The sequence below is a fragment of the Panthera pardus genome, unplaced genomic scaffold, assembly GCF_024362965.1.
Source record: "Panthera pardus isolate Hobbes unplaced genomic scaffold, ASM2436296v1 HiC_scaffold_3, whole genome shotgun sequence".
NCBI lineage: Eukaryota > Metazoa > Chordata > Mammalia > Carnivora > Felidae > Panthera > Panthera pardus.
The window spans coordinates 43,829,716-43,856,959 of NW_026526876.1; the positions used below are offsets into that span (position 1 = coordinate 43,829,716).

The 27,244-nt window shown below is 42.3% G+C and overlaps 1 protein-coding gene across 1 annotated transcript in view; it reads left to right on the top strand.

Moving 5' to 3' along the window:
• Positions 1 to 27,244, top strand: part of ANKFN1 (ankyrin repeat and fibronectin type III domain containing 1) — a 300,608-nt gene that overhangs the window by 148,527 nt on the left and 124,837 nt on the right. Inside the window, exons 3-5 of the mRNA XM_019415690.2 lie at positions 2,278 to 2,412; positions 16,753 to 16,954; positions 19,943 to 20,153. Of these exons, the coding sequence (XP_019271235.2) occupies positions 2,278 to 2,412; positions 16,753 to 16,954; positions 19,943 to 20,153 (548 nt within the window). The remainder of the gene's footprint in view (positions 1 to 2,277; positions 2,413 to 16,752; positions 16,955 to 19,942; positions 20,154 to 27,244) is intronic.

Consider the following 27,244-nt stretch of genomic DNA (forward strand, 5'->3'; position numbering starts at 1 on the left):
TAACAGCCCAAGAGCTTGAAGAGTATCCCTGGGAGATGATGTTTAAGCCAAGGCTGCAGCGCTGTGCATGAGTTAGCCAGACAAAAGGGACTTAAGTGTTCAAATGGAAGAATATCCTATGCAGAATTCTCGAGTTGAGAGACAGTACAGCAGGTCCACAGAACTGAAAGACATTTAAACGGGCCACAGCATGGTGAGTAGGGAGGGGTCAAGAAATGAGTCTACAGAGGTGGGCAGAGCCACACTATGGAGTATTTTGCTAAAGGTGTGGGAAGGAGTTTATACTTCATTGCTAAGCTTTTTGGTGACATTAAAGTATTTGGCACAGTGTGCCACAGTGGCACAGCTACTAAGTACTTAATAATACACATCTGTTGAAGAGTGGATTGAGGAATGAATGGATGAATCCATGCAGTGGACATGGGTGCATGATAATGACTCCGTCTGGAGCATTTGCTCCCGGACGCGAGGCCGCTATTACTAAGGCATCATCTCCTTAGGTTTCCATGTCCAGCTGAACTCATGACCCCTCTCAGGCAGCTCCTAACCTTGGTAGAATTACCCAGTCACCTGGCTTTCCCCAGCATATGGAATCGAAGTAAATCTGCATTAAAGTCAAAGTCTTTTTAGAGATAAGGGTAAAGTTTTACCTGGCACTAGTTTAGGCTTAAGCTACAAAAGCCTGACTCTTTTCTTAATCCTTGACGAAAAAAATAGCCTTCTAGGCATGAATATTACCAAATTAGATTATTCATAGTAATGCTTCATGGACAAATAAATCTAAGGAGAGAGAGGAAGAAGAAGAAGAAGAAGAAGAAGAAGAAGAAGAAGAAGAAGAAGTTGTTTCAGAGATTTTACCTTCTAAGTGAGAAAAGGAAAAGTTAAGACAATTGTGAAAAGTTAACCTGAGCCCCTCCTTTGGAAGGTTTTAGGAGTTACTGAGCCTCGCCTTGGATCCCATCCCCAGAGCTGCCATGTGTCAGAGACCCGTCAGCCACCACAGTGAGATGCTGTCTCTAGAAAGGGGGAGATTTTCAGGAATACGAGAGGTCATTCCGAGCATTCTAATTAATTACAAGGCCAAAGATTAACATAACACCCTCTTATTTATAACCAGACTTTCTCCTGATTTGCTGCAGAGTCACATTCAAAATTTGGGAGTTGATTTGGGTCCAGGTATAAATAACATACCAGAGTCAGTGCCCAGGAGAAGGGTCCAAAACTATTTCTGAAGTCATCATAACAGCTAAGCTTTCATTTGGCAGAGAGAGAATTTGAAGAGATCTTTAGAAAGATTCTTAATGCTGTTGCTAGGGACGTCGATGTGTGTGTATCTCTGTACGGAGTGGGGGAGGGGTGGAGGAGGCGGGGTTTAATATGTCCTCTCAATCAGCAATGTCTCTCTAACATAATAAGCAGCCTGTGAAGGTCATTTGCCATTTTATTTCAGAGAGAAACATTAAAAATGCCTAAATAAGCAGCTTTCTAGGAAATTCATTCTGTGTGTTTCATTAGTCATGTAAAGCATAACGTCATATGAAAGGAGCCAGGTGCACCCATATGTAGCCGGCATGAAAGAAACACTGGAATCTTCCTCCCAACACTGAGCCTCTTGGTGGCCTATGACCCAAATCGGCTGACTACTTCCTCAGAACCTGCTCAAAAACTCTAGCAATGCTTGCACAGTCCTTGCTGGATTGGGAGCTTTCTTACCTCCTGCTGGGAACTTGGAAAGGATTGCACAGATGCCCTTAGGTGCAGGGATGTGGCAGTCACCTGTGTGCTTCTGGTCCCAGGAAGCTGTGGGCATAGGGGGGTGCCTGGCCCCAGGAGAGCCATAGGTCACTTGCAGTCACAGATTGCTGGGTGGGCTCCTGGATGCCAGACAAGATTTCTTTCCCTGCAGTTGAGATAGTGCAGTGCTAACTGGCTGCCTTTGCTGCCCCTCTGCTCATCCTTGAGTGACATTCGGTCTCGTTTGCCATGAAGCTCGTTGTCCCTGCATGCCGTTCCTGATGGACCTCACGGATACAATAGACTAAAGACACACTGAAGTCATGGCATCCTTTGACTACACATACAAGAGATTGAGAAATCAAGCCTCCTCGGGGCGACAGTCCTGAAAACACACCTAGATTCTGAGCCAAGCTGTCTCCCTTTCCCCGTCCCTCCCTGTGCATCATTGGCTCTTTTTATTTGGCATTAAGAGTAGCTCAGTGATCATGGACTTCGGCTCTTGCCTGTAGTGATCCTGTTCGCATTTTATTCTTTACACAGAATAGGAAGGAGGTTCGCTTGCTTTGCGCAGAGGCTGAGCCACAGGAGAAAGCAAAGCCAATGTGATTTACTGAATGAAAGCACTGGACAATTACCAACAACTTGTTCCTCTGCTGCCTCGAACAACCTGAACTGGTGAGTAAAATTTACTGTTGTCTTTCTTCTTAGGAGTGTGGGGCTGTCTCATTCACTGATTATGTTTTAAATGTGTGTGTGTGTGTGTGTGTGTGTGTGTGTGTGTGTGTGTGTTGCTGCGGTTTAAATGATATTAAAAAAATCTGCATCTTCCAAAGTTAGCTGCAGGCAGTCCATGAAGAATGCACACAAGCACATACACAATGGTCTACGACAGCATGTACATATCCATGTGCAGAGGCAAGAATGGGGGGTGGGGAAGCCACACTTCTGATAATTAGGCATTTTGTTTGCAGCAAGCTTGAGGACATTACGTGCTCGCCTAATTGATTAGCAAGAGCTATGAAAAATAAAATACTTTTTGTTGTATAAGATCATTTTCCAATCGGGCTCCTGAGTACCTACAAAATACCTGTTGCATTGGGTAAAGATGCATCCCATCAACGCTGACAATCCTGAATATACACCCAGGCATGTTGTCTTTAATCCAGTTTAGAGGTTGGACATGCAGGGTGGGGTGCCAGCATTCTGTCCATCCTGGATGAGCGTGCCCCTAAGTAACATCCTGACTATGATGTTGAGGATGCCCACTGAGGGCACACAGTGGGCGTGCACGCAGACCCTCGCTTGAGCCACTGCTGCTTTCGTACCTGTATGCCTCCCGCCCTTTTTTCTTCCGTGAAGATGCATGCTTGGTAGGGTGCACTAGGTTCAAAGTGGGATACTGTGTCTTATTACCCATGCTGGTCTTTGGCCTCGCCAAGGCCACTGGAAGTACCATTGATAACCAAGTCTGGCTTTGCTTCTCTGCCAGGCCACAGAAATCCCTATACCCACTTGATTTCTTCATTTCCTAAATAAGATGCAAGGCAATCCCTGCAGAGGGGGAAGGCGAATGGAGAAAGCTATTGCTGTTACCCCCACCACCACGTCTTCTTAGTCTTTTGTTTGCCTGGCCACGGCAAGGCTTTACGGCAGCATCAGTCCATTTCTGGTGGGTTCGGAATCCATACAAATGTCATACCGAGTCTAATATCTTTGGTGGGCTCTGTCTGCAGTAGATCACTGGGCGTTCAGATGAAGTCGTGGTCTTGGGTGCTGACAAAGATGGATGCTGGCAGAACAGTGAGCAGCATGCTTCTCTAAATAAAGACCAAAGTTAGGAAATCTGAGAGATGGGTGAGGTTTTGCAGAGTAGAAAGTATCCCAGGCCCCTCAATCGCAAGAGTAGGGTCATTCTCCCCTGTGATGTGGCTGTTCCACAAAGGATGGCATTCCAACAGAAAGGAGATGGAATTGCCTAGTGGTTAGAAAATGTCAGGATAGCAGGGCACTTTTGCTAATTCCTAGACTGTGTATCTTTAGGAATTCCCTTACTTTCCCCAGATCTCCATTCTTCCATTCTTTCCATTCTTGATTGTTTCAAAGAAGGCATGCTAAGCTCAATTAATTTATCCATGAGATACTACTTAAAGCTTTCCTGTGAAAGGATCGGTAGGTAATCAAGATCATTGTTCATACACTTTGATCCAGCGACCATGCATCAGAAACCCACAGATGAGGGTTTATGTGGGGATGAGGACATATATACCCCTTCTCCATCTAAGGCATATAGAGCACTCTGAAGGAAGCATGATAACACTCATGGAATTAGAAGGGGAAAATAGAGCTGAAAAATGGCATTTAAAAGAACAACTTCAAATAAATAGGTGATATAAATAATATTTTTTAGTATTGATCAGGAATAACTGCTTTTCTATACTTATCATGCCAAGATAGTAAAGATCTTAAGTGTTTTGAAATGAACCTTTTGGAGGAGTTAGTTCAAGGATGAGGAGAACCCATGTATATAATTTATGTACAAATTACCCCCGTACCCATGCACATGGAATTAGCAGCTACAAATGTGCTATGATTTATTTGAGGAATTCCAGAAGACCCATTGGCCAAAGAATTGTCCCATTTCTAGGATTAAGGTGCCTGAAATTCTTTTATCAGGGATTCAATTAAATATTGCTGTCTTTTATAAAACGCAAATATTCTTAGGAGGAATAACAAATTAAGACACTCATAGCCTATCATAAATGAATGCATTAAATTTTTTCTCCCTCAGGGGAAACCCAAAGGATATTGCATTAATATTATATTAATTCTTCTGCTTTCTATTTACTTCATACCTGTCTCCAGGAACTTCTTTTGTAATTATCACTTCACTCGTGATCAGAAAACTAAGGAGACTTTAGAACAAGCTATTGCCTTCTTTTTATGGGATGCTTGGATTAGACGATACCATCTAGATTTCCTCTAGGCCATCGAGAGTCACAAGTGGAAAGCTGAACTCATTATCTTTCCCCCTTTTAAATCCACTCTTCCTCCTGTATTCCTTTTTTTTTTTTTTTTTTTTTTTTATTATTGGTGGAACCATTCTGTACCTAATCAGTCAAGCAGAGCTAATAGAAGCTATCATCAGGCTTCCTGATTCCTTGGGCCCCTCCATCCAATCACTAACCAAGTTTGGTCCATTTTGCTTCCTTCATTTTAATCTGCCCAGCCCTCTCCATCCCCATTGTCACATGCTATAGTTGAAGTCACCAGCTCTCATGGGGGCTTTTTCAAGAGCTTATACTTTGTTGTCCCCTGTCACTGGTCCCACCACACTCCCTCCCCTTCAAACCACCCTCTAGATACTACCAGAGTGGTTCTCTAAAAATGCAAATCTCAGCCTTTCTCTAGTGCTTCCCTGTTGTGAACAGGTTGAAATCTATTGTCCCTCAACATGGCATGAAAGCTCTTGATGGTCTAGCCCTGCTATCTCTCCAGGCTTCTTTCCCAAGGTCCTAGCATGGTGGATGAAATGTACCTTTGGAAGTGTCAGAACCCAAAAGAATTCCATTGGGCCCCTGTGGGCATCAACCTACCAGGAACACTATGACATGTCCTAACCTGAGCTATCATACCTGGAATGCCCTTTCATTTCCTTCCTGCTGGTTGATCCCTCATTCGTTGTTCAAAATCTTGCTCAGGCATCACTGTCTCTAACCCATTTCCCCATACCTTCTTCTGCCATGACACCTCCTGCCACTCAGCCCTCTGTGCTACTTACTGCCTTAAACATTTGAGAGCAGTGTTAAGAGGCTAAGCTCTCAGATCTAGAATCATATTGCCTGGGTTTGAATCCCAGGTCCGTCTCCTTAGTAGTACTTCAATTTCTTACTACATAAAGTGGGACTAATAATACTCCTTACTTCACAAGGCTATTATGGGAGTCAAAGAGCTGATACATATAAAGGCATTATTTTATTTATTTTTTATTATTTATTTATTTATTTATTTATTTATTTATTTATTTTGAGAGAGAGGGAGAGAGAGAGCAGGGGAGGGGCAGTGAGAGAGGGAGAGAGAGATAATCCCAAGCAGGCTCCACGCTGCCAGTGCAGAACCCAATGCAGGGCTCGATCCCGTGAACTGTGAGATCATGACCTGAGCCGAGATCAGGAGTTGGAAGCTTAACCAACTGAGCCACCCAAGTGCCCCAAAGGCATTAGTTTAGTTTAGTTTAGTTTAGTTTACTTATTTTGTGTGTGTGTGTGTGAGAGAGAGAGAGGGAGAGTCGGGGAGAGGCAAGAAAGAGACATAGAATCCAAAGCAGGCTCCAGGCTCCAAGCTGTCGGCACAGAGCCCAATGCAGGGCTCACACTCCCGAATGGCGAGATCATGGCCTGAGCTAAAGTTGGTCACTCAACCAACTGAGCCACCCAGGCACCCCGCAAAGGCCTTATTTTAAGTAGTGCCTGACTCAGAACGTGCTAAAGAAGTAAAAGCTATTATCATTATTCCATAATTTCACATATTACACTATTTCATACCTACATACACTTGTGTGACTGTCTTCCTTGTTAGCCTGTGAGCCCCTTGGTGTTGGTGAAATAATCAACTTGTTTCAGTTTGCCTGGGATTTTCCCAGTTTTAGCACTGAAAGTCCTACCTCCAAGGAACCCCCTCAGTCCTAGGCAAACCAAGACAGTTGGTTAACCTCTGAGGGTGTCTTCTTTACCTTTGACTTCCCAGGGTCTATCACAGGATACACAGACTACAAAGTAGATCACCCTTAAATATTTATTGGACTACAGAATCAAAATTGATTCTTTCCTCCTTCTTCTTCATAAACACTCTTTTAAACTTCAAATATAGTCTTCTTCCTGCTGTGAAGTCACCGCTGACTTTTCAAAACTTACCACTGAATAACCAGATATATTTTTTTAAATGCACAGGAACTTGAAAGGTTATTTCCACCCTGTTATATATTATCAGTGTAATAGAATTGCCCACTCTTCAGCAATCAGAGACAAACCCGTCATGTTAATAGCAAGTGGGGAATAGGAGAAGGGTCACACTTTCTTTTCTGTCTAATGAGAGGCAGGTTGAAGTGTGAAGGTCCCCAGTTCACATCACAGCCTGAAGAGCAATCTTGTCTCAGTCAGAAATGTTCCCTTCGCTGAATGTATCTGTCTACCCAGCTGTCAAGAATGGCTGGAGCTCCTGTTTCTAATATGCTTTGTCTTACAACTGCTCCTCATCCAAACTGGCCCAGATCTTTTTTCACAGTACAAATATGATGAGAAAGTCCCACAACCAAGCTCCTGTGAGACAGGGACTCTGGACGTGCCAGAACTCATAACAAAGGCAAGATCTCTTCAGAATCGAGGTCTAGGAAGAAACTGACAGGCAGCCAGACCAAGCTCCCTCAGGCAGAATAATAGCAGAGTTTCTAAAAGCATGGACTTTGGAGTCAGAATTCATTTATAAGCTGTAGGATCTTGGACCTGTTACTTAACCTCTCTGGGCCTCAGTTTCCTTATTAGCAAAGTGATGATATAATAGTACCAACTTTCTCCTAGGGTAATTATTACATTTTTTCTTAGCTTGTGAAAGCAAAACCTGAGGCAAAAACCAATCATGAATGTTCTGTTGGGTATTGGGAGACACAACCTCAGAGCATCAAGAGTCAAGCCATCAAGGAAAAAAGGGAAATGAGTCAAGGAAGGAGAAAAAACAAATATAGGCGGTTTGTAACTGACCTAGCCAAGCTTCACAAGAAAACACATCTGGTGGTTTGTTTGTATGTGATTGCTTCCAAGAAGCCCTCAGAGCAATCCGCAAGGGAGGAATGGAGAAGAAATCATCTGCGGGCTGCTTCCGGTCTCTTGCCTCTCATTGGTCCGGTTTTTCACGTTTCCAGGTAGTGTGACCCAGTCCCTCAGGGTAGCCATTAGTAAAGCTGGAGCCTCCCTCATGGGTCTGGTTGGGTCAGAACTGCTGCAGCTACTGTCACAGCAAGCATGGTGGGGGCCGAGCCAGGACCCGCCCTTCGCCCGACGCAGCTGGTGTTAGAAGACAGGATAATGGTGGCAGCCAAGGCTCTCGAGTGGAGCAAGCAGCCAAAACCCAGGGAACAGGTGGTTTTAAAGTAAATCTGGGGAGGCTCCGCTCTCCACAGATTATTCTTGCCATTTTGGATCTGGATTCTCCAGGCTGCTGTCACTGTTTCCTTACGGTTGGCTCCAGATATATTTACAGGCCCTCCAAAAATGTAGCTGGGATAAGCTGAAATAAACAGCAGAAGTTTTTAAGTTTCATAAAGTACAATTCATCAATTTGTTTTATGGTTTCTGTTTTCTGTATCTCTTCTAAGAAATGATCACCTCATGCAAGTTCACAAAGACTATCTCCTATTTTCTTCTGGAAGTGTTACAGGGTTATCTGTATCAGGGTTAGGTCTATAATCGATTTCATTTGAAGTTACTTTCTATCTATGATATGAGGTAGGGATGGAGGTTTTGTTTTCGTTTTGCATATGGATATCTCATTGTTCCAGCACTATTTGTTGGAAAAAATATTTTTCCCTATTGAATTACTTTGATACCTTTGTCAAAAATCAATTGATCAGGGGCACCTGGGCGGCTCTTGATTTCAGCTCAGGTCATGATCTCACGGTTCGTAGGTTCAAGCCTGCATCGGGCTCTGCGCTGACAACACAGAGCTTGCTTGGGATTCTCTGTCTCCTCTCTCTGCCCACCCCCCTCTCTTTCTCTCTGTCTCTCTCTCTTTCTCTCTCTCTCTCTCTAAAATAAGTAAATTTTTAAAACTCCATTGATCATGTATGTGCATGCTATTTCTGGTCTCTCTATTCTGTTTCATGAAATTTATATGTTGTATCTTTGGGCCACAGTCTTTATCTGGAGAGCTATCCTTAAACTAGTACCACAGATCTTGATTACTGTGGCCTTGAGGCAATTCTTGAAATCAGGTAGTGTAAGTCTTCCAACTTTGTTCTTCTCTTTCAAAGTTATTTTGACTATTTTAAATCCTTTCCATTTTTATAAAAATTTTAGACTCAGGTTTTCGATTTCTCAAAACCAACCAAACAAACAAAAAAAAACCCAACAACCCTGCTATATTGGGATTGTGCTGAATCTAGAGCTCAGTTAGGAAGAACTGACATTGTAACAATACTGATTTCTTCTGATCTGATCCATAAAGAAGGTATACGTCTCTATTACTTAGGTTTTCTTTAATTTCACTCAGTAATGTCATGTAGTTTCAAGTATACAAGTTTTGCATACATTTGTTACTTTTATTGCTGAGTAGATTTTTGTAGATTTATTAGACCCTTCTACAAAATGTTCATGTCATCTGCAAATGAAGACTGTCTTGCTTCTTTCTTTCCAGTCTTTATGCCTTTATTTTTCTTGCCTTGCTACACTGACTAGAATGCCCGGTATAACGGAAGAAATAGGAGTGGTCATTCATGCCTTGTTTCTGATCCTAGGAGGAAGCACTTAGTCTTTAACCATTAAGTATAATGCTGGCTGTAGATTTTTGTAGAGAATCTTTATGAGGTTCAGGAAGTTCCCTTATATTCCTGAAAGCTGTATTATTATTATTATTATTATTATTATTATTATTATTATTGTGATGATGATGATGATAAATGGATGTCGAATAATGTCAAATGCTTCTTTTTCTGCATCTGTTAAGTGACCATATCATTTTTTTCTTTTATTCTGTTAATGCAATAAATTACATCAATGAGTGGTTGAATGTTATCCTGCTTTCCTGGAATATACCCTACTTGATCATGATATATTATCCTTTATGTATATTGCTGGATTTTATTTGCTAACATTTTGTTGAACTTTTTGGCTTCTATGTTCACGAGAGACATTGAGCAATAGCTTTCCTTTCTTATAATGCCTTTTTTCTGGTTTTGGTATCAGGGCAATGCTGGCCTCAAAAATGAAACCAAATTTTTGGAACAGTTTTGTGTAGAATAGGGTTTTTTTTTTCCCCCTTAAATGTCTGCAGACTGTAACATTTAACATGACCTTTACCAAATATTGTGGGGGCAAAGAAAGTATTAGAATGGAAAAAGAAAGTATAAAACTAGAAACTAGCTTTCTCATGCAGGATTTCATCACATTTCCTAAATTCTGGTCTAAAACTATGTTGCAGAGACCAGCCCACCTTCACTCAACAGATCTTGTTTGACCTTCTCTTTGGAGAAAACAAAGATACATCTTCTTTCCTTAGAGAGAGCACCAAGAGTTTTTTCTTATGAAAATAATGCCTAAAAATTGATTAATAGTGGTATGCCCATCCAACTGAATACTACTCAGCAAGAAAAAGTGAAGAACTACTAATAGAACAGTGTGGATAAATCTCAAAATAATTAAGCTGAGTTAAAGAAGCCATATTTTAAAGAGACAGAGAGGAATAGTGATTATTCCATTTTATGAAATCCTGGGGGCGGGGGCAGGGAACAATCTGTAGTGTCAGAAAGCAGATGAGTAGTTGCCTGGGAACAATAGGCCTGAAATAAATAGATGTCCAAATATTTTTGAAATATCTGATTACATGAAAAAATATTTGAACCTCTATTTATTTCAGGCATTCAGGCACTTTGCTAAACTACTGATAGGTATCATCTCATTTAAAACGCTAATATCCTTTTTAGACGTGACTTTTTTAATTGAGATAAAGAATACTGTTAATGATAAGGCAACTGAAGCTTAGGGAAGGTAAATAAATTTGCCCAGTGTCTTGCAGTTAATAGGTAGAAGAGTCAAAATCCAAAGTTCGATCAGCCTGATATCGAAGTCCCTACTTTTAATACTGTGTTTAAAATCACCATGATTATCTTGCAGTTAAAGAATGGAATAAAATGTAACTATAGCTCTCAACCTGTTGAGTGTTTCAGTGAAAATGGCTAACAAGGAATGCCCTCTGAAGAGTGATATCCCAGACCTAACATGACAAAAACAATTTCCCTACCAGTTCTCCTCCAGGATTCTGTATCTATTTTACCCATCAGGTATTTCATTCGTCATTTGAGTCTTCTCTTCTTCTCCAGTTCAATTTAATGCGAAAATGCAGAGTAGTGGTACTATCATTTTCAAGACACTTTGTTGGGTGCTGTAGGGGTTGCATGATATATCAGTAAAATCCCCAACGGGAATCATATAGCACATGAAAACAGAGTAACTGAGGAAAGGTTAATACATTTTATACTTCTTTTGTTAAATTTGTCAGTATTTGAATCTTGTTAATGTCATGCTATTTATTGTAAATGCAATTGTTTATTTTGTTTTCATTTCATTGTGTTAAATCAGAAAGTAGAATAACAGACTTATAAACAAAAGGTAGACTTATATTGCCTTATATGTATATTACCTTTTATATTTACCTCCATAGTTTCTTTACCAATGCTCTATCTCTCCTTGTGTGAATTTGAGTCACTGTCTAGTACCCTGAAGGAGTCCCTTTACTATTTCTTGTAGGGAAGGTCTGCTGTTAAATTCCCTTGGTGTTTGTTTAGCCATGCATGTCTTAATATCACCTTCATTTTTTAAGAGTCGTTATGCTGGATAGAGACAGTCTTTTTCTTTCAGCATCTGGAATATGGCATCCCACTTCCTTCTGTCCTCTATGGTTTTCTGGTGAAAAAATCAGCTATGCATCTTTTTGAGGATTCCTTGTATGTAAGAAGTTATTTCTTGTTGTTTTCAGGATTTTCTCTCTGTTTTTAGCTTTTGACTGTTTCATTATGAGGTATTTAGGTGGGAATATCTTTGAATTTATCCTGCTTGGTGTTCATTGAGCTTCTTGGATGTGTAGGTTAATGCTTTTCATTAATCTGGGGAAGTTTTTGACCATAATTTCTTCAAATATGTTCTCCCCCTTCCTTTTTTTCCTTCTTAGACTCCTATTATATATATGTTGGTACACTTGATGGTGTTCCACACTTCTCTGAGACTCTGTTCATTTTTCTTCATTTCTTTCTCTTTTTGTTTTTAAAACTGGATAACCTCAGTACATCGATCTTCAAGTTTGCTGATTCCTTCTTCTGCCTACTCAAATTTGATGTTGAACCCCTCTAGTAAATTATTCATTTCCATTATTTTACCTTTCAACTTCGTAATATCTATTTGGTTCTGGATTTGTTTTATAAATTCTACCTCTTTAGTGATACTCTCTCTTTGATGAGATACCATCCTCACAATTTTCTTTATTTCTTTAGATATGGTTTCCTTTTGTTCCTTGAACATATTTAAAGTTTTTGCCTAATAAGTAACATTTAGACTTCTTCATGGGCAATGTTTATTGACTGCTTTATTTCCTGTGAACGGGACATATTTTTGTTTGTTTTGTGTATGGCTCATATTTTTCGTGTTAAGAACTAGGCATCTTAAATATTATAATATGGTAACTCTAGAAATCAGATTATCCCATAATCCCACCTCCTCAGGGTTTATTGTTTAGTGATTTTTCAGAATTAAATCTGTGACATCTGTATTCTTTGTCACATGTGACCACTGATGTCTCTGCTTGGTTAGCTTAGTGGTCAACTAATGACTGAACACAAATTTCCTTAAATGCCTGAAACCAGTAAGTCTTCCAGTCCTTACAGAAGGGCTCTGTGCACACGTTGGGGCACACTTGCAGTATTCTCCAGACAGCTGACAGCTCTGCCTGACCCTTCGCTTCCTGCTTGCACACAGCCCCAGCATCAGACAGAGAGAAGAGCTTAAGAGCTTCTCAGGTATTTTATGAGAAGTCTTCCAGCCCTGGGCATACCCGTGGTCTGCTAGATCCCTTAGCCAGGTGTCAGTTTTCCAAAGTCCTCTATGGACAGGCATTCCCCCCCCCCCCATTGCCCTTTAAGCTTTTTGATTAGTCTATTGTTTGCCCCAACTTTTATCCACCCCCTCAGGCAGCTGTGATGATTAAACAATTGATGATGTTTGTTTTTGACAAGATGCCTTAGAGGAAAAGGTTATTTGCACTTGGTAAACCCTGAGGCAGGTCAAATCAAGAAAAGTCTTGGGAGTGGGGCCTTCTGGGGAACCACACCACCAGGAAGGTCAAAAAACGACAGTTCTCTCAAAATGGGGTCTTGAAAGAGGCTGCATCACCATTTTGTACATCCAGTGGCTGCCAAGCAACTGTTTTTTTATCATGAATATACGCTGCTGGTTTTCAGGGCTACCACAGAGCCGGGGAAGCTAGGAACTGAGCACATTAAAAATGCCACATAGCTCCCTGTTCTTATCAAATCAGCCACTTTTCTCAAATAAACACTTCCTGGATTGCTGCAAACTTTGGTTAATTTCCAGGGTCCTGAGGAAGTTAATTTTGACATTTCCTGCTATGTTCTTATTGCTTTTGTGGAGGAGATGAGTTTTGGAGGCCATTACTCTGCCATTCCCACTGTCCTATTATTCTTCCGTTTTTAATCTTTCTGTAAAATGTTTATTTAGGCGTACCACTTGTAAATCACTTTTTAAAAATCCCAGTTGGAGAGTTTTCTCTTTCATTAGGAAAAGTAAACTATTTGAGTATATATTACACAGATATTTTCAGTGTTAGCCCTGCTGCATCATTTTACATTTCTACTTATTATGTTTTCTTATTTTGTTTCTTTTTATTTTTTTAATTTTTCTTTAGAGTTATCTTTATTCCTCTCCTTCGACTCATAGTTTGAAGTTCAGCTTTCTGTTTGACTACAAGTTCCTGTAAACACACATATTAAAATATCTAAACTTGTATTTTTCTATCAAAATAAAAACTAAACAGTGTAATAAGTATGCAAAGTCATCTATTAAAGCAATATTTAAAACCAACAAAAAAAACTATTTAAATTATTACGATGTACTTTGGAGTCTCTGGTTTGGGAAGATTGAGGTAATCTTAATAATTTCGGCTATTTATTGAGTGGCTGCTGTAAGCATTGCACAGGATGCGTGCTTTCATTTGTTAATTCATTTCATCTTCATAACTCTGGAGGAACTCTTGTTACAGATGATGAAATGAACTCCCAAGAATTTCAATAAAGTTCCTGGAGTCACATAGATTATAGATAACAACATCTTGATCCAAGCTCGGGTCTGCCAAATTCCAAATCCAAGGCTACAATGCTTCTCAAGGACCCAGCCGTTTCTATAAGGGTAAAACCTTAAGAGTGTAGTTAGTTGGGAGGGGTGTGCACGTTTATGAGAACAAATAACATGGAGTTGTCTTTCTCAGTCTCTCTCATCAGACAACATTTTAAATATAGAGGGGGAAAAGAAAATATAATGATAGATGAAATCTAGAAGAATAGAAACATGCTGAAAGATGGCCAGGAAGGAAGGGGCAGCTGGGGCAGCATGAGAAGGAAGTCAGAGAGACAGAGAGAGTCAACCTATTTTGACTGAAGGGAACAGATGGGAAATGAGCAAAGACAAAAGGGGCCATGTGGGCAGGTGTCATCGGTTAGAGGGCAAGTGACTGGAATTTGATCAATCGACAAGAATTTATTTACTGGACTCCTGGGCACTGTGTGAGATACAAAAGAATGTAGAGTTATTTTGGGAATGATAATGATGTAGACAAGACAGATGGCTTGAACTGGGGCATTAACGCTGAAGGAAAAGGCTAGAGACAGAAGGCAGAAAGAAAGAGGTTAAGGCAATCTCCATGTGAGCCAGCTTGCATATCAATCTGGATTTTTTGTGGGAATGGCAAGATATAGAGGGAACGCTATAATTGCTATTGAATCAAAGTTAAAGGATGTGTAGATGGAAGGAGGAAGATGCCAAATCACCTATTCTATTTCTGCATTTAGGTAAATGAAGAGATTATTAAAGATTTATGAAAACACACCCATATGTACATAGGCACTACAGAGAGTGCATTAAGTCATCCTCCCAAATGTAAATATGACCATTCAGCAAAGACTGGGTGGGGCCTGATACACGTGACTCACCCTGAATAGATCTGACCACCTTGGAAGGTACTGGGAAGGCTTTTTGTGTTGCAGGAAATTGCAAGCAACACTTAAAAGGTGCCTAAAGACATTCAACAATGTAATGAGGATAGATCTCCATTTGTTAATGTGCAAGTAAGTCAAGGTTAGTTGGGGCCAATGGACATGGAACCCAGTTCAGAAGTATGAGCAGAAAATGAACTTTCTGAGTAGTTCCTTAGAATATTACTTGTAATAGACTCTCATATGAACATTCCTTTATTCTAAAGTATTTACTGAGCATCTTCTGTAACAAAAAAATGATAGCTTCCATGAGTTTTCTATACTGTAAGCTCTTTACATACATTACCTCACCAAATCTTCACAACCATAATGTGCTATTAGTATTATCTCTATTTTATAAACGAGAAAAATAAGATTCAGGTATGTTAAGTAACTCACCCAAGATCACATAGTCAGTAGCTGGAAGAGGAGCAATCCATAGCCTAATCTGTATCATGTTTCTTTCACTTTGAGGCAGGTACATTTTAGGTTCTGGGGATATAAAAATTCATACTTGGCATTCCTTGTTCTTGAGAAACATATAGACTAGCTAGGAGACAGAAAGCCAAAGAGTTGTAATACAATAAAATATTTTCTGTAAGAAGCATATACCAAGCGAATGAGTAAAGAAGTACCCAAGTTTGCCTCAGACTGTCAGAGACCCCTTGAGCATAGACCTTAAGGCTCAGCAATTGTTTCCTAGGTGGTGAAGGCACAGATGGGATTCCAATACAGGCAAAAGCAGTGCAAACAAGCACCCAGATGCAGGAAAGAGTTTGAACTATTTAGGAAACTCTAAGGAGATCAGAAAGACAGAAACATGAAACATAGAGGTACAGTAGGCAATGAGGCTGGAGAGGTAAGAACTGGTACGTGAGGCCAAAGAAGTTAGAGTTTATCCTATAGAAATTGGGGAATCATCAAAGTCAGTCCCATGACGAGTTGGGTTAATAAAAGAGATTCTTACATGATATTGTATCATGAGATCCATAAAACTATGACAATTCAAAGACTGGAGATGACGTCCAAGGGCCGCAGCTATGTAACAATGGCAGCATTACAAATGGAAGGCTCCATCGGAGATTCAAGGGGAGATGGTGAGAACGCAGCAGTGTGCTCAAGAGAGATCTGGGCCCAGTGTACCAGAAGCCATGGTACATAATTGCCTTGGCCAGTTGTTTCACTCGTGCATTTGCTCATCCAGTACACATATGCATGCCAGGCAGCCATTGCCTCAGCAGCATCAATATGTCAGTAGCAGTACCCAACTTAATAGTGGATGGCTTTTGAAATGGCATGGCTGATCTCCTGGAAACTGACTCCAGGTGTGACATTGGTGAGGACCTGTTTGGAGGTTTGTGGAACAACAGTCAAGTACTACTTGGAGAATACCAGTAGTGAGTCCCCCCAGAGGACACTATCTGGAGTATCTGGGGTGAGCAGGGATGGAGCTATGGATACAAATCCCCCAAACTTCTGGGCACTGGGGTAGCTCACCAAATCTCAGACAAGACGCGCAATTTAACACCTCAAGAGAAGGGGTATCTGCAGGGAACAACCATACCCAACAGAGGGCAGCATCTAAAAGGAGGTAAGTAGAAAGGTCCCAATTACATATACCCAAGGGGAACCGAACGGAACTCCTGGTTATAGATTTGAGACACTTCCCCTCAGTGGGACAGAGACCAAAAGACTTGAGTCGAGGCTCATGTCGTATACATGTGTGTATATAAGTGTATACGTGTAGATAGTAAATGGATATAGTCATTACATTCTTGTCTCCAATTAGCTACGTGGCCGTAAACAAGCTGTTTCCCTCCCTGAGTTTCAGCCTTCTCATCTATAACATGAAAAAGCTGGCCCTCATCTCGAAGGTCGCCTCCAGCTACAGTATTTTATTAGGATTCCAGATGGTTACTGGTGATGATAAAATTCTTTGTCAACTTATAATTACGTTGTGTAAATGATACAACATCAGGTTTTCCTCTTCTCAGGAACCGCTTTGTGAAAATGACCCAACAAATGCAGAATCTGCATCTTTCTCAGTCGAAAAAACATAGTGCCCCATCATCTCCCAACGCTGCCAAACGCCTGTACAGAAACCTCTCTGAGAAGCTGAAGGGAAGCCACTCTTCATTCGATGAGGCCTATTTCAGAACAAGAACCGACCGGCTGAGCCTCAGGAAGACCTCAGTGGTAATAACATGCTTTGGATTCTTGTCTCCGCTTGCTTTGTGGAGTTGTGTTTGGGTTTAAGGAGATCCTAAGATGTTGCACGTTTACTTCAGAACCTGGTGTTTGCAGGTCCACAAGTGCCAAGAGTCAGATAAGGCAGGAACCACACGTGTCTGTGCTGAAGCCAAAGCTTGAGTGATTGCGGGAGTTTCCCTTTTCTTTTTCTTAATTTCTTGCCCCTTCTTTTCTCTTAGTTTTTCTTTCTCTAATATATCAGAGAAACAAACAAACAAAATAGCAGTTTGATAACTATGGAGCATGAATGATATAGGCTTTCTGAAAGCTTCAGTGTTCATTCAAGTATCAAATAAACAATGAATATTTCATTTACTTATTTGTGATGTGCAGCCCATATGTCTTCCAGAGGCATTCAAAACAGAATCCAGGCCAAAAAAAAAAAAAAAAAAGGTGTATGTATTATATAATGGGAAATAAGTAAAGTGATAGAGGGAGAGAGGGAGAGAGAAAGGGAAGGAAGGAACGGAAGGAAGGAAAGAGTGAAAAAGAAAAAATGTAGAAAATGGGGCGCCTGGGTGGCTCAGTCAGTTGGGTGTCCGACTTCGGCTCAGGTCATGATCCTGCGGTTTGTGAGTTTGAGCCCCGTGCTGGGCTCTATGCTGCCAGTTCAGAGCCTGGAGCTTGCTTCGAATTCTGTGTCTCTCTCTCTGCCCCTCCCCTTCTCATCTCTCTGACCCTCCCCCGCTCATGCTCTGTCTCTCTCTGTCTCTCAAAAAAATGAGTAAACATTAAAAAAAATTTCTTAAAAAAAAAAACTAGAAAATGATGAAGATAGAAATAGAAACAGATATACTAAAAGCCTCGGCAAATATAGTACCTAAAATTTATCATTACATTTATCTCTGAGCTCCTCGTCATTCAAAGCAAAAAGGGAAGCTCAGGTGGTTATAGCATCCCATTAGCTGATAACTGAAAGTATATCAGTCTACCAGGAGAAACGAGTATTTTCCTGTTTATAGTCCTCTGGGCCTTTATATGACATCACAGTGAATTCTGTAATAGAGTATAAAGGTCTGCATTGGTGACGTTATAGACTTTCTCATACAGTAGTTTCTGATAGTGACCATCAGTAAAAGCTGAGGGCATAATATATCAACATGCTCAGCAAGGGCATTTCTGCAGGGGGCAATAACACCATTTGTTGGAGCTTCAAACAGAAATGAGCCCTAGGCTTTCCCAAGAGAAACACGCTAGAGTTTGCCAACGAAAGCATGGAGGAGGAAAGGACTTCAGAGTGAGAGCAAATACGGCACATGAGAAATGAGGCATAGTAAGAATGACAACCAAATACACAACTGTGGACAGGGCAGCATGTTGACTTTGTTCTGTTTTCCCATTTGTTGTCTCATTTCAAGCTCATCTTCTGGGAGGGCTTGGTTGTGGCTGACTTAAGGCCTAAGCATCAGAGGCTCTTCAGTTTGGCAGATTGGAGACAAAACACCTTTGCATTCAGTAGATTGTCCTGTAGCAAAGAGAGCTGCACACCAAAATAGTTCTATCCCTTGGGACCCCACTGTCAAAACAAGTATTTGCATAATAGCATTGTATTTCCCTCAGATTTCAACCATGTGTCCTGTACTCACTTAAGCTGACCTGCTGCCTTTGATGGAGAGAACTGATTTTTGATGGTACTAAAATTAAACCTGCCAACCATAAATATGTTCGATCAGGCAAGCCCTAAGCTGTGTCAGGACCGATGGTATTTCAACATTCTTTAAAGAGCAAACAACACTTAGAGAAGATCCCAAACAGATGTAGAAATAGTGTATGTGTTGCTCTTCTCCCATGAGCTACAGAAATACGTATGAGAGAATTCCAGACCTTTTGTCCTTTGTTTACTATTAATCTCTGGTAGAACTTTTCAGTGGAATCATATTGTCGTTAGCTACTTTTTTTTCTATAGGTGATTTGAATCCTGTGAACATTCAACTTTTGGTCCTCTCAGCACAGGTGGCCACCCAACCATCAAAGCCCTCCCTGGACACCACCTCTTGAGCCCTTCCCTCGGGGGCTCAGCAATGCCAGGTGTTCAGTGGTTGGGGCCTCGGGGCTGAGAAGGTGCAGATGTTAGTACAGAGCTAAGAGCTGGGGAGCCAGCCTGCAGGCAGTGAGAGCTATTCGGGAGCTGTAGAAAGGAAGGGGTATGTAACATCAGTTTTAGAGAGACTACTCTCATCTCAGTATGAAAATGGGCTGGAGGAGACAAGAACCAGCAATGGGCAGGTCATTGCCATCGTCCAGGCAAGGGATGACAGCATCTGGGTCTGAGTGATAGAAGAGAAAAGACGTGGGGATGGGGAGAGAGGGGATGAGCGGAGGGGAGATCGTGCTCTCAACTCCAAGCCAGTAGTAATTTAAATGACCTGTACTGCGTTATCTATGCGAGCACTTCCCGAACTGTGTTCTGTAGAATGCTATTCCAGGGGCAGTTAAAACAAATGCAATGAAAGATATGTTCTCTGCACAAATATTTAAAATAGGTCATATTTCTCACCTATCGGAGAGGCATAACTGCATGTTAGAATTATCAAAGGCCCTGACGGGTCTTACAGTAAAATAGTGTGGTAACCTAGACGAATCCAGTGTGTACCAGATTTATATGACTGCAGGCCACGTTCCTCATGGGACACCTTCTAATGACCTATCAGACGGTTTCGCACAGAAGACTGGTTTCGAGAAAAGCCGGCGTTTGCCCTTACCTGTAGACTAGCCATGCCCTACCGTATGGTCTCAATGCATCTAAATGTACAGATCCATTCAATGGCCATTAGACAAGAGGGAGGGAGGATCCAACTGTGTTTAACAAGTCGTGTTTGTTGGGATCAATTGCAGTTATGAGTGGGGATGCAGTCACTGAAGTTAAAACAGCTAAGCCGCAAGGCAAGCCGGTCTGTGAAAGTGTGCTCACCTGCGTGTGTGCTTGTCCTCCAGAACTTCCAGGGCAACGAAGCCATGTTTGAAGCAGTCGAACAACAGGACATGGATGCTGTGCAGATCCTCCTGTATCAATATACACCAGAGGAGCTAGATCTCAACACCCCTAACAGTGAGGGGCTGACGCCCCTGGATATCGCCATCATGACCAACAACGTGCCCATTGCCAGGATTCTTCTGAGGACAGGGGCCAGAGAAAGTCCGCACTGTAAGTAAACCTGGGGATAAAAACATGTATTATTAAGGCTAGATCCAGCTTCGTGCCACCGAAATAGCATGACTGACATTTACAGCATGAACAGTTGATGAAGATAGGCTCAGAATTCCTTTACATGTTTTCACGGACTTTCATGCAAATACCTATAGTGTTTTACCAGTCTAGGCATCAAGTTACGTGCTACACAGAATATACCAAGTGGAATTGAAAGGGATCCTTGAAAGAACTTCCTCCTAAGAATTTAACCCAAGTTTTAAAATATATGAAACACTCCAAGTAAGGCTATAGAATAGGAAGTATACATAGAAAAGGTTTAAGTGTGTATGTGGGTTAGTGTCTTGGGTCCACAGTCAATATGGTGGCTTGCTTCATTCATTCATTCATTCATTCATTTGGCAAACACTGAGGACAGGGCGCCTGGGTGGGTCAGTCGGTTGGGCGTCCGACTTCGGCTCAGGTCATGATCTCGTGATCCCCGTGTGAGTTCGAACCCCGCGTCGGGCTCTGTGCTGACAGCTCAGAGCCTGGAGCCTGTTTCAGATTCTGTGTCTCCCTCTCTCTCTGACCCTCCCCTGTTCATTCTGTGTCTCTCTCTGTCTCAAAAATAAACGTTAAAAATAAAAAAAAAAACAAACAGCAAACAAACACTGAGGACAGAGCACTGTTCTAGGTACCTAGGCTCACCTCGCCATGGTGAACAAGACAAAATCCCTGTTGTCATAGAGCTTACACACTAGTGGAGGAGACTTCCAATAAGCAAGTAAATAGATCAATTAAATTGTAAACGCAAATAGTGACAAATGTGATGAAGAAAATAAGTGAGTGGCTAGAGACTGACAGAGTGGGGACTATTCTAAATAGGGTTGGGCAAGAAAAGCCTCTCTGATGCAGTGACATTTGAGCCTGGTCCTAGAGGATATCAAGGAATGAGCCAAGTGAGGACATGTGGGGTCACATTCTAGGCAGAGTGAATAGCAAATTGAAAGCTGCCAAGGCAGGTAGGAGTGAGTTGCCCTGTTTGAAGAACGAGGCCAGTGTGGCTACAGCAGATAAACCAAGGGGAGAGTGATGGTGGAGGAAGACCATTCAGGCTCTTGCAGGCCACGGTAAGGTGTTTCGCTTTGATTGTAAATGTGATGGGGAGACAGCAGAGCAGTTTAAGCAGCTGAATAATGTGTTCTGGTTTACATTTGAGACTATCACTGCAGGGCTCTGCGGGAGATAGACAGTGGCGGGGCCGCTGCGAAATTGGGAAGACTGGTTAGGGGTCCAGGAGACAGATGCAGGTGCTTGGACTAGCAGGGTAGTGACCTTGGTGGCGGGCTGGCGCAGAATTCTGGATGCGCCTTTGAACAGCTTGAGATACAATTCACATGCATGCGATTCACCCATTTCACGTGTACAGTTCAGTGGTTTTTGGTAAATGCACGGTTGTGCAACCATCACCACAATCAGGTTTAGACCCTTTTCTTCACTCACACCTCACCTTTTAGCTACCACTGCCTGACCTCCCCACTCTTCCCAGTCCTAGGCAGACACTAAGCTACCTTCTCTTTCTGTATAGATTTGCCCAGTCAGGACATTTCACGTAAATGGAATCCGATAACGCGTGGTCTTTCGGGACCGGCTGCTTTCCGGATGTTTTTTGAAGTAGAGCTGAGAGTACTTGCCAAAGGGAGCTGCTCTGGGGCCCGTGGCAGTGCCCTCCAGGAGCGGACAGGACGAAGTTGCACAGCCCTTGCCCTGCGCCAGGCACTATTCTGAGCACTTTACATGCATTCACTCCTTTAAACCCTACAGCAACATTCCGAGGTGGGCACTCACATTCCCCTGGTGCAAACTCTCTGACCCAATGACCACAATGGCTCCAAGCCACAGTTTTTATGTTTCCTAAAAGAAAAAAGTAAACCCATCAAACTGTTACTTTCACTAATACTGATTCACTTACTTCCAAGCGGTGAGACCCAGAGAAGCAAGCAAATATATAATTAGAGGCCACATCTCTGCTCGTAAGTTTCATAAACCCCCACCACCCAAAGACTACGTACAGAGGCAGATCCTTGTATCAGAAAACTCTTTATTTTAAAAATGCTGGGCTCACCACATCCCTGTCACACAGAGTGAGGATTTGGGTTCCGTAGGGTCGGGGCTTCTCAGTAAGAACTCTTTCGTCAAAGTGTCACTTCTTTCTAGTGGAGCGGGGGGCTTGGAGGGGTAGGAGTGGGCAAATAGAGATGGAAGAAATCGAAAGCCCTCTTTGCTACCTTCTAATTTATGTTGCAATAACGTCTATCCCAAAGATCCAGTGAGAGAGCAGTGGAGAGAGGAGCAGAGGGTCTGAACATAGAGAATGTGGACTGAGCCCCATTCTGTAGGAACAAGGGAACTATTCATGCAGATGTTGCCTGCACTGGGCTGGATGAAACATCAGTCCCACTTACCTGAGACACTACAAAGAATTCTGCATTTTCCGTGAAACCAGTGAGACTCCCAATCTCCCCAAGTCCCCTTGTGCATAATTAAATCTCCATAAAAGAACCCACGTACTAAATATCTAGTTAAACCAAAAACAAATTCATTCAAAAGGTCCCTGGTTTTTCTCATTCCCTCTGGGATGATAACCAGAACCATCATCACAAAGTTGTAAAGGAAGGTGAGAGATAAACCTAGGTTTTAGCCTCCAGGAAATAGGACACCTAAGTCACCTTGGCCACCCAAGAAGTCAAAGAGATAGTTCCCTGTTAGACTCCCACATGTGTAAAAATGGCAAAGGAATATCGACTGGGTAGCTATGAAGTCTCCATATACATGAGTTTTCATGGTAGCACAGGGGGTTACATGACTAACCAAAGGTCACACATCTGGCAGGTGAATAGGGACGTCAATGACTCAAACCCAACTCTGTGGGACACCCATGCCTGGGATCCTTCTATGCAAACTTGCTGCTTTTCCAAATAATCAATATGGAGGACTGGGGCCCTGAATCTTTCCCTTTGTGCCATTTGCTAAAATCCTACGGTATATTGTTTTGTTCTGTCCTATACCCTAAGGTGCCTTTCCTGTTGGAGAGAGGCATGATAGAAAAGCACAATCTGTTTTCAGGGATTTTTAATTCACTTTATATATCAAGTACAAAAGACATAGAATTGCTTCTGTGCATGAGTGCGAGCCAGCCCATGAGAAACACCAGGGTTCGCCAGCCAGAACCAGATAAGCAAACACCTGCTGCGAATTGTTCCCCAGAAGTTGCAGAGGCAGGAAGTAAAAGAAGAAAAATAACAATGAGGTCTTAATTTCTTAGGGTGTTTTACACTTTGTAAAACTTCTTTTGGGTGCATCACCTCATTCGGTCCTCACAACTGGCTTATGAGATGGGAGTCTGTTTCATCCTTTTGCTCAATGAGGAAACTAGAATAAGAAAAGTCAAGGGTGCCTGGGAGGCTGAGTTGGTTAAGCATCTGCCTCTTGATTTCAGCTCAGATCATGATCTCATGGTTTATGAGATTGAGCCCTGGGTCAGGCTCTGCGCTGACAGCATGGAGCCTGCTTGGGATTGTCTCTTTCCCTCTCTCTATGCTCCTCTCCTGCTGCCTGCCTCTCTGTCTCTCTCTTTCTCTCTCTCTCTCTTTCTCTCTCTCTCTCTCTCTCTCTCTCTCCCTCTCCCTCTCCCTCTCTCTCTCTCTCTCAACAAAGTAAATAAACATTAAAAAAAGGAAAGTCAAAATAATTCACCCAATGCTACAAAGCTAGTAGATGGCAGAAGTAGGATTTAAACCCAATTCCTCTATAGTAAATGCTTTGGTATTTGTGTAAAAGCATCAGCACACTCACTATCACACCTCAATTCTTTCCTTCCCTGACTCTCTGTCAGCTCCTCTTCTAATGCCAGTCAGGTATTCCAAAGCAGAGTACAGAGTCTCTACGAGGGTTCATTTTCTGTCTTCTGTTTCCTGTATGTCCCCTTCTGAAAGCCAGCCCCATGTGCTTTCCACTCTGCCAACCAAGGATCCCAACACAACTCTGAAGCAAGTCCTCTGTGATTCTCCCCAGCTCATTGCAGGAATCACAAAGACACAGCTGAGTTTAGGGACCTAACTCTAAATTATTGGTCAGGTATGATTTTCGGTCTTTAGCTCCTGAATCACAACACCATAGCATGGTGTTCTTTACAAACATGGCTTGAAACTCAGCCATGTACATTTCCTTCTTTATCGGGAAAGTCCCAGAAGTAGCCACCCAAACTTGCACACAACCCCCATGTTAAATACATGCAGACCCCGGCCTACTCATTAGATCAATCTAGTATCCTTATTCAGTGACTCTTGCCGTTCTTCCCATCTTTAAGCAAGCAGCAAAGTAATATCCATTCCTTCTAATATCAGTCTTGATTAAAGTAGAATCCCAAATACTTCCAGGTGGACTGGTGTGCTGAGCTCAGGAAACAGGCACAGACTAGAAAGGACTGGAACTAGGACAGCTAATGTAGAGAAGCACCTCACAACACCCAGGGACTGTGCCTTTGGTCGTTCCATCCACTCAGTATCCCAGTCGCCATGACACCTGCTCAACTGAACAAACGCTATCCAAGAAAGACTTGTCTCTATAAGTGAAAGTCCCCAGTCTAAGCCTTTGCCTCATTCTGACTAACTCATATCCTGCCCCCATTCTGAAATCCCAGTTCAGCAGCCTCTAGAAGGAATTTGCCGAATCATCAGTGGGGTCCTTGCCTTTCTGAGACTGCTATTTATTTCACATCATCTAGGGTCCATTAACAGTAATCATAAAGAAACGAGTTCTTTTTGGATACCTACCATGTACAAATCTGGTCACTCACATGGATTTTGTCTGTCTTGCGACCCCAGTACCCGGCACAAAGTAGGTGCTCAGAAATCTTCAGTTGAAATTTTGAACCCTGTCTCCCACTGCTGGGAATTACAGGTATTGAATTTATGCACATACACACGCACATGAGTTACGTGCAGAGCGCATTACACAGAGTATGGAAAATACCTGTAAGTCTTCCAGCAATTTACGCTCGGGAGTATCTTCTGCTATTGTTGCGTTGTTATTTTTCCAGGTACTGTTGTAGAATTTGGCCGTAAAGGGAGCCTGACCGTTTTCAGCTTTACACTGTTGAATGATGCGGACCAGGAAGGATGGTGGGATGCACTTCATCTTCAGTCTTTTTGCCCTTCCTTGCAGCTGTGTTCTCCCTTCTCTGCAGACCCTCTCTGCATTTCTCTGTGATCTCTCTCACTTTCCCTCAGGTATTGCCCGTGGAACTGGGAGATGTCGCCCAGAATTAGTTACGTTCAGTGACTTCATAAAACGCAATTGCCCAGTAGCTGTCACGCGAGTATGGCGCGGACACCGATGTTACAATTTTGACAGACAACGTCAGGATGCGCCACAAGTTTCTGCAGCAGTCGAGGGTCCGTGCCGGTGCTGGGACTGGTTCAGGGCACGTCTAAGAGGTGTGACTATAAACTAATGAGGCTGGCTTTATGTAAACAAACACACCAGAAAGTCTACAAGCCAAACAAATGTTATCCTTTAACACGGTCCTCACGGGAGACCCCACACTTGTTCCAACAGAGCGGCCATTGCTCCAAACACTTCTGGATTTGTCCTCAGAGCCAGTTTATGAGAAAATCTGACTCGTTGCTTACAGTCACACCTGATTTTTGTTCCAAAACAGCATCGCCCCGCGTCATCACCCTCCACGTTCACCAGACTTGGCTTCAGATGATTTAGAGTGGTTTCCTGAAATCAAATCCACCCTCAAAGGACAAAGATTTGCAACCATTAAGAATATGTAAAGAACAAGCTTTGGGCAGGTCTCTAGAATGAGTCCCCAGATATTTTTATTTGCTTCATTAAAATAGGTGTACAAATCCTCACCCGGACTTACAGACCTGCTTCTCAAGCTTCATCTCACACTGCTCACCCCTCACCCGCGATACACTAGCCCCACCAGCCTCCCTTCCATCCCGTGAACACACCCCACTGTCTTACCTGAGGGCCTCTGTCCTAGCTGTTCCCTACAGTTGGAGTGCTTGGCTGCTTTTCGTCTTGATCGCTGCCTGACCAACTCCTTCCTAGCATTTCCACTTAACTGTCAAATCTTCAAGTGAGGATTTCTTTGGCCACCAAGTCCAATGTCTAAAGTCACGTTCTAATCACATCACTTAAATTTTCTACATAGTACTTATCACTGTATATGTATTTTTCCATTTCCTTTGCTTATTTACTGTCTCTCCTGCATTAGCATGTAAACTCCGTAAGAGCAGAACCCGTCTGTCTCATTCATCTCGGCATCCCCAGGAAACAGTAGGCATTCAGTAAATATGTGCTTCATTGAATTGAATGAATCCCAAGGCCACTTCTTTTGAAAGGTATGAATGTCTTGTTTATTTTTGAAGGGAATGATTTCACTAAATACTGAGTGAATTGACCTTTTTTCATATTTCCGAGTAATTATTTAGACATCCGGTGGCCACAACCTAAGGTCTGTTCACCTGCTCTTTAGCAGTTAATTGTCCCTCATTCTTTTGTTTTTGATTTTTTAAATGTACATGCAACAGAGACTACATTCTCCTTGTAAAAACTTAAAATGTGACAGATAAAGTTTAAGGATACCTTTGACAACCCACTCAATCCATACATGTGCACATGCACATGCTCACAACCTAGGTCCGCGTCCCTAAATTCTCCCAACATAACCGTTACTATCCTCTTAAGGCTTGATTGAGGTAGAGGATCCACTTCCAACCTTACTCAGAATAACCGTTGGCAAGACACTTATGTTCCTTCCTGCATGGGCCTCTCCATAGGGCTGCTCCCTGACATGACAGTTAGCTTCCCCCAGTGCAAATGATGAGAGAGACAGACAGACAGACAGACAGAGAGATAGAGAGACAAACCAAGGTAGAAGCAACAGTGTCTTTTATAACCTAATCTCAGGAATGACGTATTATCATTTCCTGCTGAATGTGATTGGTCACACAGACCCAGCTCAGAAGTACAGTGCAGAAGGGTGTGACTATTACGGGACAGTTAGTTAGCCAATATAAATATCAAAA